The following is a 14,463-nucleotide window of genomic DNA, read 5'->3' on the forward strand; positions in this document are numbered from 1 at the left end:
GAATCACCACTTATCTGTTGATATACTTTCTACAGAAATGCAAGAGCCTTTTTTTTCTCGTTTCAGTCTACGGAGTATCCGTACTCTACGACTTGCTTACCTGGTCTGAGCGTATAGGTGCTATGATGCCCGGCGATTTTCTCATGCAGACATGAAAACCCGATCGTATGGAACGAGTCCATACATACACACAGAAGCACAAAATGTAGCCACTCTCCGGATTCACCGTCCGATCTCAGCTGGTACCCTCCTTCGCGCTGGAGTTTAGGGCGTTAGCAGCATGCATGTGTCCAGAATCGTCGCAAAAAGTGGAGCCTGGCAGTTGAGAGTTGATGGATGGATTGACCCAGAAACATGTCAGTCCCAGTTATTTTACGCAGTACAGCAGGTAATCTATCAGTACAATACATACTTCCAGCACGCGCAACGACAATCCAGCAGAAGACCCTTTTCAGGGCCTTGATCCGAAGCGCCAAAAGACACAGTGTGGCTGAGGCGGACCTGATTTGGGAAGTTTCGAATGGTTCCCACGTCCGTCAGACGATTGGAACTCGCATCTAGTTTCCACCCAAGTCTTGGCTGGAAAGTCTGTTCTTTTAGTTTGTGATTAGTTTCGATTCAGTGCTATTATTTATATTGTATTTATTTTCAGTCCAGTATACATTGTCAAGTGTGTCAAAGATCAAGTGGATGGGTCCAATAGAAGTGTCAATGTGTGTGACTGTACAATACTCAATGTATGTATGCATGTATGCATGGATGTATGATTTAAATTCTATCAAGAGAGGAAATATGTCCGGATGTGGCCTGCTTCCCAACGCCGGAAACGTCACACAGATACGACAGCCGACATGCTCTAGGATTGAATTTGAAAGACATTGTAGAGACTACTGTTGTAACCTTTGGGCGCCAAATAAGCCATCCAGATTTGGGCTGTCGCTACCACCCTCTTGGTAGAAGTTGCAGATTGTACCGAAGTCGGGTATGGTGCAATGTATGAATTCATGTATGCTGTAGGTATCCTGTACATACATACCGACAGATGTACTCCGTCCATACGAGGTAAGGACTGAATGTGGTAAAGAAAACATACCAATCGCAGGAGGGTTGGCTAAGCCCCAATGCAGACCCACTTTTTGGGTGAAATGCATCTTTGTTCAGATCTGACTAAGGATGTCCTATGTAACGGTCACCAACATCAGATATCATATTCCAGGGAGTCGATGGTTCTGGTCGTCCAGCGTTAAAGTGACTAGGAGGAAAATACAAAAACCGTCATATAAAATCGTCTTAACTCTACCTGTTTCAGCTGTCCCTTTGAACATTCCGCTGAACGAAACTCGGCATTTCCCACCGAGGACCACCCCACTTCCATCTTGGTGTGTGAAGATCATCCGATACTCGTTTTGGTGAACAGTCTCCGCCACCGGTGGATACAAGTTAGTCGCTTATGCTCAGCTGGGATGTGCATTTCCAAGTATAGCCCTTCTGCTGAAATTCAAACTTAATAGTACATCCGAAGGCAAGCGTTGTGAATGACGCAAAGCCTTGAGAGTCATACAGACGATAAGCGAACGAAATAATAAGAATTTAGGAAAAATAAAAAAGTAAAAAAAAAAAAAGTAAAAAGGTACAGATGATAAATTCAATGATTAAGATGTATAGAAACAAAAGGGGGGGAACAAAGAAAAAGAAAAGAAAACAAGTACCTCAGGCCAGAATAATACTCTTAAAAGAATTGAAGGGAAAGGGAAGCGGAGAAATTCGCCGAAAAGTCTATCTGCCACTTGTTACAGCCGTGCATTAGGGTTTGTTTCTTACCCTCACGCAAAAGTCCGCCTTTCATACGGTATATAAAACTCGCTTCAATGAAGCAAGAAAGCAGGGAGAAGGAAATAGAAAATAAACAACAAAAGAAATGTTTCTTCAACCTGCTGCAACAAAAACAGGATGACGTCGTCTCCGGACCAAAAGGGCCCGAAGAAAGACTCCACAGAGCTTTGACCAGTCCGCACAACAATTGCCCAAAGGCCTAATCCGTACCGTACACAAAGTACATGTGTAGAATCGCATATGGTACATACCTGCACCTGTCCTTCTGTGAGCATGGTACAGAGAGTATCTTACCTTGCAGACTGCATGGATGCTCGCCAGGAGTCTACTTTGCCTACTGCAACTCGACCATGGGAGACCTGTGTATCATCCGTGGTTCTAGGCGAATCCAAACCCATGCCCCTCAACCTAATTCCCAAACAATCATGAATGAAATGACCTCTCCATCTGTACTACAAAGCGGGATGAGCCCTGCCATATCCAGTAGCTTAAAACAGCCCTTTGACCATCGTCCTCTTTCTTTGTCCCTCCCATTTTCCCCGTCTTCCGCCATGTCTCGTTCCACATTTGACGTTCAATGAGGAAAAGAAAGGGTAAAATGCATAAGGGGGAAATTTATAATTGACTGTGAAAATAAAAACAAAATTCCCAGTATCTCACCTGATGAATCGCGGGTCGAGTCCTCGTGGGGCGAGCTAAAGGGCCTAACAAATCTTCGGAAGCTGGAAGGGTGCCTGTTCAGGCCTCAGATTCGCTGATGGCGACAGAGTCCGGCTCACTGCGCTGCACCTGAGATCCCTGTTACGACCTACCATTGGACTGAGCTTCGTTCACGGTTGTATCTAGACTTTACTAGATGTGGAAGTCATTCGAACTACCGTCTGCACTCGTAAGATGCCATTCCGTTACAAGCACGGGAGAAAAAGGAGGGTTGTCCGGTTGCACTTCCGTCAGTTCTCTTTTCTTCTCTTTTATGTTCCGATCTGCACCCATGCTTTACTCGCGTTTTTCCCTGGGTCAGTGCTGCACCACATACCTACTCCGTATTAAGTAGGGCTCGTCCGGTTAGTTCGTCCTCCTGCAGTGAGCGGAGCTGTAAGGCCCGGGTTGGTAAGTAGGTAAATATCCTGGATGCCGGGTACTGCTCCTTTCAGTCAATAGACCCCATGATCTGCTGCACGCGGACGCGGAAACGTCTGGGGGTAGGTGGGATTCGACCACACCGGGTTAGGCTGAAAAGGGTTGAGAGCAAAAATTTTTGATATCTGCCATCAAATAGAACCCACTAGCCTGTCGCACAGTTCCCCACAGACGACTCAACAGGACAGGCAGAAACATTGCACCTGAAAGGCGATGGGTTGAGGTCAGATAATGACATGCTGCTACGGTATCAGCACGCGCCCAGCAACGGGTTCAACGCACGGAGAGCACTCACAAGCTGTGGCGAAAAATTGACAGATGATGCCAGACCGTTTCGCATTCTCGGTTGGAATCGGCATCCGACAGGAGCAGCCTAGGAAGTAAATAACTCTTGTGCAGCAAGGCAACCAGCGTCGTCAGCTTGGACCACGCTTTTGCGACACACTGCAACTAAATTTGACCGTTATTTGTCGCCCTTCCATAGCAAAGTAGGGCGTAGCGCCTATAAAGTTGCTTGACTATGACTCGGGAGAATTAACCTCCTATGAGAAAGAGTGTCACCTCCGTAAGTGCGTACGAGCACCGCATATGACCTGGTAGCGACTAAAGATATCCCTTTTTCGGAGATGGCCGACTACTGCGCCTCTGTCACGTTGCCACATCAGCCACGCCGGTATTGTGGCGGGGTTTCTGCAGTACAACCATGACATAAGTTGTTAAGCATAGATGGACATGGACGAAAGAAAAATTAGAGAGAAGTACGTTAGAGAATTTGGTAGAATTAATGCGGGATGAAGAATTCCAGTATTTTACCTGTGGGCATGTATTACTTAATTTTCTCCAACCCTAAAACGTGAGGAATATATATTGAGTACTGAGTACTACATACGGTATTACGGAGTAAACCTCAACCTGAACAGCCTTGATACTTCCTGTAATTGACAAAGCAAAAACTCACGCACGTGATAGGCTTAAGAGACGCCTGAAATCTTGATACGCTCACCAATCATCAAATGTATAGTGGCATATCATGCAGCCCCTCGATCGCTTAGAAGTACTTCCTTGGCCCCATAAATTCAATTGATTCTGGAGCCACCACCATCTCAACCTATACTCATTGCAAGACTTGAGCATACGCCACCTATCCCTGGACTTAGCTGGATTAGCCCGCGCAGATCACCACTCGCAGATCAACATGTATCACTGCGAGATGCCTAGAGCTGATAAAAGTTCCTCAACTGAGCTCACAACGCCTTGGTTGTCCCTTCCAGCCAACAATTAAACTTCCACGTGACGCTTTCGGCGCATTTCTCAAAGACTGTGGTATCAGTATGGCGACGCAGTTCGTTACGCTGCATAATGGTGTCATTGCGATGAAGCTAAGCTCTCGCTTCCACAGGGACCATCGAGTCACGACGCGCGAACTTTACAACAGGCTCAGCTGTCACTAATTTGTGGACAGACTGTTGAGAGGTAGCCTGTTGCTCGAGCCGTTATTCTAACCAATGTCATGCGCTCAAACGAGCACAGTCTATGGACGACGACAGAGCTTCTCTGACTGCCACCCTGAAGGATTGTTAGTGGTATGGAATGACATGCAGTCGATGCAGCCACAGGAGTCCAATCGCCAGCTTGAGTCTGTGGTCATGGGAACTCGTTCAGTACCTCGATGACGGGGTGATTGTGTTCGCTTTCGAGAAAACTCCATGGTGACGTTTGTTTCGCGGTTGGCGACGATTCGTGGACTGGAATAATACACGGGCCTCCTTCGGTATGGCATCGTCGATTGGATTCTAGTAAAGATTCATCATGATTCGATTGATATCGACAAGGGTGGAAGTCTAGTTGTAGAAGGTGGCTGACATCATCATCTGGCTAAGGATATTAGAGGTTCAGCCATCTCTGGGACAGAGTATTCTTGCCATTCTGGAGGCGTGGTTTTCCGTTACAGAGCCTGGATTGGTCCGAGTACGAGAAGCAGCGGCTCATAGTGTGAAATTTATACGGGTTTGAATGGACATTTACGGCTGATACGTTGTCGCTGGCTGATACTGTCCGTGATACAAGTCTCTATACCCATAGACGATAACTCTTCGGAAGTATACTAATTTTGCAAAATCATCTAGTTCGCCGTGAATATATATCCTTCGTATATTGCTACGCTAATGAAACTTTTCTATGAATTGAATAATGCTTGCCACGTACGGTTTCGAAGCTGATGTTGTTGAACCCTGGATAAGGAAACCAACTTTTACTGCAAGGTCATATGTATGGAAAGTAGACATTACTGTCCCTTCCCTGGTGTTATTCGCAAGGCTCTCCAACCACTGTATCAGTTTCCTTCATCTCTAGTATGCGATACAGAAATTGGACCTATGATACCAGGTATCGTGAGGTTAATCCTTCCCCCGTGGAACTAGTAGCCATACAACAATCAAGGCGACTAGTAGCGCGAGAACTAAAGGCTGCAGGCTCTGTACGCCGCGGGCTCCAGTGATAGCACCAGCAACGAATGGAAGTCTATACACGGATCAATGGGTAGCGAATGGTCACAGATCTTCTACTTGTGCAATTACTGGATGAAGAGAGTCAACATACTGCGGCACCACAGCCAGCCAATACCAACACGAGACATGTCACGGATAGTATGTCAATGCTTAGGGAGCAATTTGATAGCCACTACAATTGCCCGTGAAAAGAGAGGACCAGTAAAGAAGCCAAACAAGGGAACTGCATTTGCAGACGCGATAAATATCGCCACCAACCCAAATATGTGCTCAAGGGCAATTAAAATGGCGAGATGAACTGAATAGTGATGTGCTCTCCTTAAGTCACAGTTCGCACTTGCCTATGCAACCTTTAGGACTGGTATGACATGTTTATCCAATCATTCACAAAGCCAAGGACAAACTTCCTGAGCGTAACTCCAGCCCAAAAGCCAGTGGGAATCAGACCAGACTCGTATGTGTCTCCGTGATGAACATGAACCATAGACTCGACGATCCACCCACGCACATTGCCAATATGTTCGTCCAACGTTGCCGGAGATTAAGCTTGGAGGAGGGGGTCACTTTGTACGCCCATGTAGATAAGGAGCCAAATGGACTTCATCTAGATAATGGAGCTCTTCATAGTCTCTACAGACATGTTTCCCCCACCATTGTTAGGACCGCTGGCGTTGTTGATACGGAAGCTGGCCGCATCTTCTTTCCAGAACATGGGCACCACCACCATGTAGATAACCAGCATGACGGGGGTACAGAGGGTGAGTCGCCATATCGATGAATGGAATGATATGGCAGAGGGGACCTATCATCACAATACATCTCTGGCCAAAGGTCATGTGGACCCTGCCCACAAGGATAGTCGCAACCAGGTATCCGATCAAGAGTGTCACAAAAATCAAAGAAACAACTGTAGTTGATAGGTCGAACTGCTCACAGTGCTATTGGATGACAGTGTGCTTGACTATGGAGGAATAGACTCAGTGCATACATATGGGATTAATACCTGCCAAACTGGGAGCTTTCTGTTCAGCAATCCTTGACACCAAAATTCAGGCTATAGGCCTCGTTACTGGTGCCTACCACGGCACAACTGATAAAGGTAGCGAATAGGCGCCATTTGTTGATAGAAGTGTTATTTCACTTTTGCTTTGCTCGACCGGCCATGATATCTGTTCTAGGGCCAAGTGAGCTTGGTAACGTTTGAAGTTCTTGCTGTTCTTAAGGAGCAAAGCTTAACAGCGATCGTTGTCGTGACCAAAAGAAAGAAAGAAAAATAATAAGATAATATATCTTGCGATGCTACTAGAAGAGAATGAACAAACGAGCAGAACAGCCGGGGAGAGCATTGGTCATAGTATAGGGCACATATTATAGATAGCCGACTTCAGCCTGACAAACTTCTAGCATACCACTTGAAATTCGTAAACATCACTACACAGAACAAATCAAGGATCCGAAGCTAGGCGACCCAATCCTCTCGGGCACTCGATTGCATTCTCCATGTAAAGCACACGTTTCTACCTGCTGGTCTATGTCGGTGACCGTCAATCCTTCGTGGCATATGGCAGACCCTCAATGACCAGAGGATCTGGGACTGGTAGAGATGCGTAGAAGCTCTTGATCCATATCCATGCTATTGAGGACGATGCACGACTGGTACGCCAGGTCTTATGCTGGGGTATCTGCGCCAATGTCTATGACCTTTTCAGTGTCGACGTTGGTAGGCCGCTTTCGGGTGCAGATATTCCCCAGGTGCGACGGTTAGTTAGCATCGCTTTGGATGGCCTTCGTGCTGAATGGGTGACAAATTCAACCAAAACGCTTATGTCGGGAACTATCCGCGCAAAGTTGTTGGCATACAATATCATTTTTACCTCTATTCGCCTGCTCTGTGTGGGCCAGATAAAGCTATGCTAAACCTCGAGCTCCTGATGTGGCTTTGGAATTGGAGGAAATAGCAAACTCCGCGGTGCTTTTCCGCCCTCTCTATCACTCGCGCGGTGATTGCATACATCAACGACTTGCCCACATATTTCGATATTATAATCACCTTTGCAGTGGTCTTTCTGCTCAAGGTATCCACTTGCTTCTTTGCCACTGCACGGCTTGATAACCAAGAAACTCAACGCTTGTTGCTCTTCAGTCACATCGTTGGCGGGAGCGACAACCACAAGCTGTATCCATGGATCCACTGCAGCAAGAGTCACAGCAAATTATATATGCCCGCAATAGGCGGCATGTATACTTTGGTCGCGAGACCGATGGGATATTTGGCCAGTATTTCATCAGTGAGTTCAGCTTTTTTCAGGGCAAGACTGGAGGTCTTCAATATGAGTGTCTCCGAGAGACGAGGATGGCAAATCGTACCTAGAGGCTTATTTTTAATTATGAGTGTCGACAATAATTATGCAAGTCTGGTACCACTAGCGAAGGGATTTTGGGGCTTCAAGGCATCAAGAAAGAGGGAACAGCAGTGGAAGAGAGAGAGAGAAACAGAGAGAGAAGCCATAAAGCGAGAAATGCTCGGATTCCTTTTTACCTCTCATCCGTTGATGGTAAACCTTTTCGAGGAGAGATAAAAAGAACCCTAACGTCAGATCCCTGCTCATAGACTCAACATTGAAACGGCCACCGCCCCATCATATGCATAAAAAGACGCAAGGCCTCATGGATTTCTTCAAAATTTGCTCGTCTCCAAGTCAACTTAGCTTTATACTTTCTTCCTTGCAGAAATCAACCTGGTATCCTATGAATGGACGATGAAAGTTTGCACACCCTCAGCCGCATCCATGTCATTCCGCTTTTTGACAATCATTCGGCAGCTAGAGCGTGTGTACACAGTTCAACAATTTGACCCTGTCAGGTGCGGCATCGACAGCGATGAATCCGGCACATTGTTGGATAGAAGCCAGTGGTGTGGCATTTATGGAGCCTCTGAATAACGCCAGCGGTGTACGATGGTGCGGTATGACTGTTGCTGACATATGGGTCGTCACTATGTCGTTTCCAATCCTGGTGCTCGGATTATGGGTCAAGGAGGTGAGATCAGAAGAGGTCAAAAGACCTTGAGGTTATAGCACGTAATAAAACGTACCTTAAGAAGTTACACTTCAATCAGATAATTGAATGAACCGCTAGTAAATTTGAAGAGATGATGGATAACAGCGAAAAGCCGTCATAAAGATACTTTTTCTTAGGGTTGAGAAGAGTCACGTGTCCATAAAAACATACAATGTTTGACTCTCGCCTCGTACCAATGAATTGGTTTCTGCCAATATATATAATTTGTTAGTGAATGATCACCTTGGAGCATGGCTCTACATGTGACTATCGAATGTTTGCAGATAGCGTCACACCTTTACAACAACTGCGCAACAAGCCACCAGGATAGGATATTGAACTTAGGAAGAGAAAAAAGGCAAGAAGAAAATTTTGCGACTAGCATCTATCGGCATTAACATATGCCCCTGTTTGAATCAAGCGTACCAGAAAGATTCAGGACTACAGAGTACAGAGTACACATGGCTAAAAGTCGGTTGTACTTCGGGGTGTTAAAAGTTTTTCTGTACTAATTTCTGCACGTTGATTATATTGTCCCAACGATAACCAAACTCTGCACTAGGTAGGTACTCCGTAGACTATTTAGGATCTAGAAAAGTCTTATACTTGGGATCAGCATGGTTCCAACATTGGGAATGGAATAGGAACGACAACAATGAGAGCACCAGGAAAAAGAGAAAAACGAGTGGAACTAGCTAGCAAATTCTTAACATTTAGAGTAGGCAAACTAGTTGGTATCGTTGTTTCGCTATCTTAATTTAACCTAGCAGCAACGGACCAAAAATTTGGCGCTCGTGCGCACTTCCATCGGGTATACTCCTGGATTTGGTTGGGCTTATATTGACTAGAATTCATGGTAGGGTATGCCATACGATATCCTTAAGGAAAACTAGATAGTCACAGAAAGGATAAAGGGGGGTCTTTTGAGATGCATGATGCATCTAATGTCCTTGATGTAACCTTCTTATCTGGTCAGTGTGGACATTGCAATTATATTGCGTAGATATGGAGACATGGTCTTCCGTGTGGACTAGAAATTTTCGCAGGTGCAGAAATCCCTGTTAAATAGAAAGGCCTAGTCTTCCGTAGTCAGCGTACGTAGATGAATCGAATATGGGAAGGGATCTTCTCTCGGATAAGGGGCGGCGGCGAAAACTTTTTGCTGTCTTTTCTGCCGAAGGATAAGCAACTGACTAATATCAATTAGTCGTCGTTTAGTAAACTAGTTAGCCTAAGTTATGGTTGTCAGGTTGAGGTGAGAAATGGGGCTAGGGAGCTTCAGCCTCATCCTCGGACCTCAAGTTGTGCCTGGTCTGATATTTGAAGCGTAAACATCGCGAACGGGCGCCAAAGGGGACCTCTTAAGGCAGAAGCAGGCCGAAGCTTTCCCGTGGCGTTGTTGTACCTTGTTGATATTAATTACGGCGGCATACTCGAATATCTCGATCCAAGGCTAGTAGAGACGGAAGGAAACCTTAGGCTGCACCCCTGTCAAGTGACTTGAACAAAAAATAGTAACGAGAACCAGAAAGTTGGAAGGAACCTTCTGTTTCCCCTCCACTTTCCCAGGTACATACTGCCGAGGGTTCCGGTTCATTCCCCGCTTCAATGTCTCGGAGATCTATCCTTGGACTTTGGTTACCTGTGCGGATCACAATTTATCCAATGTCAAGAATGACATAATCTGTCATTTGATGCCCAAAAGACGGTTGAAGCAGTTGTGACCGGTGCTACGAGGAAGCCAAGAAACCGCCTTGATCCTTGGAGAGATCCAGTGGCACACGCGTGATCTCCAGCAATTTACGTGAATGAATCGTATTGGGGCAAAGTGAAGCTTGGACAAGACACTTTCCTCTAGTTGGTAAGCAGTGCGATAAGTCCTAACTCTCTTGACGGGCACTACCGTATGCAGGCCAAGACCAACCTCGACATGCATGTACATACCACAAATGATCGCATTATTGGATACGTTTTTCGAGAAGTCTGAAAAACTAGATTTGCTGGGCGCAAAATGGAAAGAGACGAAGACCGAATTAAAAAATTTTTCGATGTTCACCTTTCATTATCGGAGCCGTGGATCCCTTCGCGTACGTTAGTGGAGCATGAATATACGGGGATGGAGAAAAGGATCCCAACTAGAGAATGGCTCGGTCGAGTTCGAAGACCCCTGCCCAAGCGAAAAACAAGACTTTTTGGTGGACGAGAAAAAAGGAACCAAGAGGCAAACCCCGCGTAATGGCCACTGTCGATCACCAAGCTAAAATAAATTAACCCCAACAAGGAAGCCCACAGAGGCGCGACTTCTTCCACCTGCTCGTGCGCTTATTGACTCACGATGGAAGCTAACTTCACATGCTACCGAGCTCAATCTCCGAGCAAAGAAAGCCGCACCTCCCGTGCATGATTTTCTCGTCCTCGAGTCCTGCGTCCTACCGCAGTCGGTTGAGTTCAGATACCAGACTTACTTCCCCATGCCAAGTGAACAATTGTGGGTGAACAGCAACCCCCACAATTGGGAACGTTATCTTCCCGAGCATTTCCTCTCAGGGGCATTGCTCCGTTCCCCGCAAGAAGAGCGCCTGAAAATCCTCTTTCGAAGTAGTTAGTATAGCAAATAACCCCAACCAAGGAAGTACGTATGAGCTAACTTAGCTAATACACGATAGTAATAATTACGGACCGTGTGGGTTGTCCACAATTCACCGCTGCTCGGCGTACTCGAGGAGGGTCTGCCTGGGCCCGTACCTCAATGGCATGCACTCTAGTCAGGGACTAACTGCTATCACGGCTCCGTGCACCCAATCAGGGAACTTCTTTTCTTCGGAAACCAACAAGTCAATTGGAGAAACCCGATGATTGTCAAATTCTCGCTTGGTTCAGGAAAACAAGTGCGCTTGTCGATCGCCGAGGCAGAACCGAAAGTGAGAGGCAATATCTGGGGATGAAGAGAGATTCTCACGCAAACTCGCAATTTATCGCGCTTCTCATTTGCTCCCCGCAAGGCCGATTGTCCCTCTCACACACCCGGGGGATCCACAGCTCACTCCGACAAGCATAGCTTGCTCCAGAATCCAGATCGCGCCACCTTCTCCGCTTGTCATCAACTATACGACCCTGCAGCGGTGCTGCTAGGTCGACAGGGGAGCAAGCGATCAACATGTCGTATCAAGCCCACACCAAAGGGGCATCTCCCCCGCAGATCGGGCCCAAAATATTCTGCCACTGACATCAATGCTGGAGAGAACCAATGCAACGCAGTTTGCTTCACATGTGGGGATCGTTGACTAGCCCTCGGTCTACTCCAGTAGTCCCCAGTAGCTCTATGGGCAGAATGGAGTAGATTCCCGCACACCTGCAGACATAAAAGGGGTCATGCAGCCTCCTTATTTCTGGAATCGGGCTCTCAAGTCGTCAATTGCTGGCCATCCCCTGTGGAGAGCATACACCCAGCATGCGTTTCTCAACAGTAGTTTCCGCCCTTTTGCTTTCCAGCACCTCGCTGGCAACACCAGCCCAACCCTCTTCAGCACTGGGCAATGCCTCAGCACAGGGGGCTCCTGAGGAACATCCCATAGCTCAGACACCGGCTGCTGCGGAACCGACTGCTGCGGAGGCGAATGCTGCTGCTGCTACTGCTGCTGCTCAACCAAATAGTAATGCTAGTCCACAACCGAACGTCAATGTCAACCAGCAGCCAACTGCTGAGCCCAGCCAGCACCAAAGTGCCAACGACGAGCAGCAGCAGCCGACTGCCAACGTCGCTCCACAATCGAACGCCGCCCCAGAGCCGTCTCCTAGTCCCAATGCCAATCAACAAACAGATGGCGGCCTGCTGTCACACCTAATCCCCACCGGCGTTGCGGATTCTTCTACCCAGCAGGAATCTAATGCTCCTGCTCCAACTGCCTCACCAGCGGAGCCTCAGGGTAGTCCGTCGCCTACCGAACAGCCGACAACTCAGGGATCCGCTCCCAAAACTGCTGCTTCCTCTTCAGCGTCGTCCACAAGTAATCCGTGGGAGAATCTCACCCCTGATGGAGTGACTGGCAACCCTTTGACGGACATTGGTAATGGTTTCCAGGGCCTCCTTGGTCTCCTGTCTCCAACGTTCCTTAAGGATGTCGAGTCATTTTTCCACCACTTTGCCTATCTATTTGACGACAAGACTACGGAACAGACCAAGTCTCTCATTAATATTGGATCCGGCCTTCTAACTCAAGACTTGATCAAGCAGTTGAATAGTCTGTTGAGCAACGCCGGCAAACTGTTGACATCTGACTTTGTTGATGAGATCCAGAAATTGATCAAACAACTTGGCCCTCTCCTTACGGATGACCTGTTCAAGCAGATTGCCACATTGTTGAACAACGGAAACGACCTTCTGACCGCTGAGTTTGTCAAGGAGGTCAATACTTTGATCGGAAACGCCAACCAACTACTGACAGCTGAAACCGTTAAGGAGCTGCGGCAACTTATCGATTCCCTTGGTCCTCTCTTGACTCCTGAACTCTTCAAGGAAATCAGCGGCCTCCTTAATAATGCCAATGATCTGTTGACGGCGGACTTCGTTAAGGAGGTCAAGGGTTTGATCTCTGCAGTGGGTCCTCTCTTGACTCCTGAGCTCTTCAAGGAGATCAGCGGCCTCCTTAACAATGCCAACGATCTGTTGACTGCGGACTTCGTCAAGCAGATCAAGAACTTGATCAACTCGCTTGGCCCTCTACTTACACCTGAGCTCTTCAAGGAGATCAGCGGCCTCCTTAACAATGCCAACGATCTGTTGACTGCGGACTTCGTCAAGCAGATCAAGAACTTGATCAACTCGCTTGGCCCTCTACTTACACCTGAACTCTTCAAAGAAATCAGCTCGCTACTGGATAATGCCAACAGCCTGCTGACTAAGGACTTCGTAGACTTGGTCAAGAACCTGCTCAAGGAGGCCGCTCCTCTGCTGAAGCCTGAATTGTTCAAACAGATCAGCTCGCTGCTAGACAACGCCAACAACCTGTTGACTCCATCGTTTGTCAATGAGACTACAGGCTTGATTGACACGATCTCTCCTGTATTGACACCTGACCTGCTCTTGAAGGTCGGTAGCTTGTTGAACAGTGCTGGCAACTTGCTGACCGATGGATTCGTCGACGAAACCAACACTTTGATTGGCAATGCCAACTCTCTCTTGACTAAGAAGTTTGTCAAGGAGACCAGCGATTTGATCGACGGCATTGCACCAGTCATCACCCCTGAGCTTCTGGGACTTGTTGGTGGTCTCCTTGCAAATGCCGACTCTCTCTTGACGCCGAAGTTTGTCAATGAGACTAAGGGCTTGATTGATGGCATCTCGCCCGTCCTTACCCCTGAATTGCTCACGCAAGTCGGTAGTCTTCTCAATAACGCTGGCAAGCTCCTGACGAGCGAGTTCATTGATGAAACGAAGAGCCTGATCGGCAATGTGGCACCTGTCATTACCCCCGACCTGCTGGAGGGTGTCGGTTTCCTTCTCGGCAACGGAACGAACCTCCTTACCCCCAAGTTTGTCAATGAGACGAGAGACCTCATTGACGGTGTCTCGCCTGTTATTACCCCAGAGCTACTCGGCGAAGTTGGTGGCCTTCTCGGCAACGCCAACGACTTGTTGACGAAGAAATTCGTCAATGAAACACAGATTTTGATCGAAGACGCTTCTGAGGTAAGTTCAGCCCTAAGCTATGGTTTTCTAGCTGTTCGCTGACTCTTTCTTTTCTAGATACTGCCTGTCGTGGTGAAGATTCTGGGTACATTGTGAAGAATCTAGAGCCACAGTATAAGGGCTTATGATTAACGGACAACGAATTTACTTTTAATAATGCGAGGATATTATCACGTCTTATGTCGATAAGATTCATGTTTGTGATACTTTCGGGTGCCAAGATATAGCGGCCCC

General features: G+C 47.2%; 3 protein-coding genes across 3 annotated transcripts; all 3 read left to right on the forward strand.

The window, feature by feature from the left end:
* Positions 1 to 50: 50 nt before the first annotated feature.
* Positions 51 to 1,629, forward strand: BDV37DRAFT_251054 (uncharacterized protein). Its single transcript, XM_032082251.1, has 2 exons — positions 51 to 1,178; positions 1,301 to 1,629. Exon 1 carries the CDS (start codon positions 691 to 693, stop codon positions 955 to 957), a length of 267 nt encoding a protein of 88 aa, XP_031940390.1. The 5' UTR covers positions 51 to 690; the 3' UTR covers positions 958 to 1,178; positions 1,301 to 1,629.
* Positions 1,630 to 7,125: 5,496 nt separating this feature from the next.
* On the forward strand, positions 7,126 to 7,397 carry BDV37DRAFT_284060 (uncharacterized protein; the record flags this gene model as incomplete). Its single annotated transcript, XM_032087430.1, has 2 exons — positions 7,126 to 7,136; positions 7,190 to 7,397. The coding sequence occupies 2 exons, from the start codon at positions 7,126 to 7,128 to the stop codon at positions 7,395 to 7,397; spliced, it is 219 nt and encodes a 72-aa protein (XP_031940391.1).
* Positions 7,398 to 11,845: 4,448 nt separating this feature from the next.
* BDV37DRAFT_148218 (uncharacterized protein) lies at positions 11,846 to 14,325 on the forward strand (the record flags this gene model as incomplete). Its single annotated transcript, XM_032078926.1, has 2 exons — positions 11,846 to 14,229; positions 14,287 to 14,325. The coding sequence occupies exons 1-2, from the start codon at positions 11,992 to 11,994 to the stop codon at positions 14,323 to 14,325; spliced, it is 2,277 nt and encodes a 758-aa protein (XP_031940392.1). The 5' UTR covers positions 11,846 to 11,991.
* Positions 14,326 to 14,463: the final 138 nt, after the last annotated feature.

Source organism: Aspergillus pseudonomiae (assembly GCF_009193645.1).
Source record: "Aspergillus pseudonomiae strain CBS 119388 unplaced genomic scaffold BDV37scaffold_43, whole genome shotgun sequence".
Lineage (NCBI taxonomy): Eukaryota > Fungi > Ascomycota > Eurotiomycetes > Eurotiales > Aspergillaceae > Aspergillus > Aspergillus pseudonomiae.

Coding starts and splice junctions, on each gene's coding strand:
- BDV37DRAFT_251054 (XM_032082251.1), top strand. CDS start 691: ATGGGTCCAATAGAAGTGTCAATGTGTGTGACTGTACAATACTCAATG.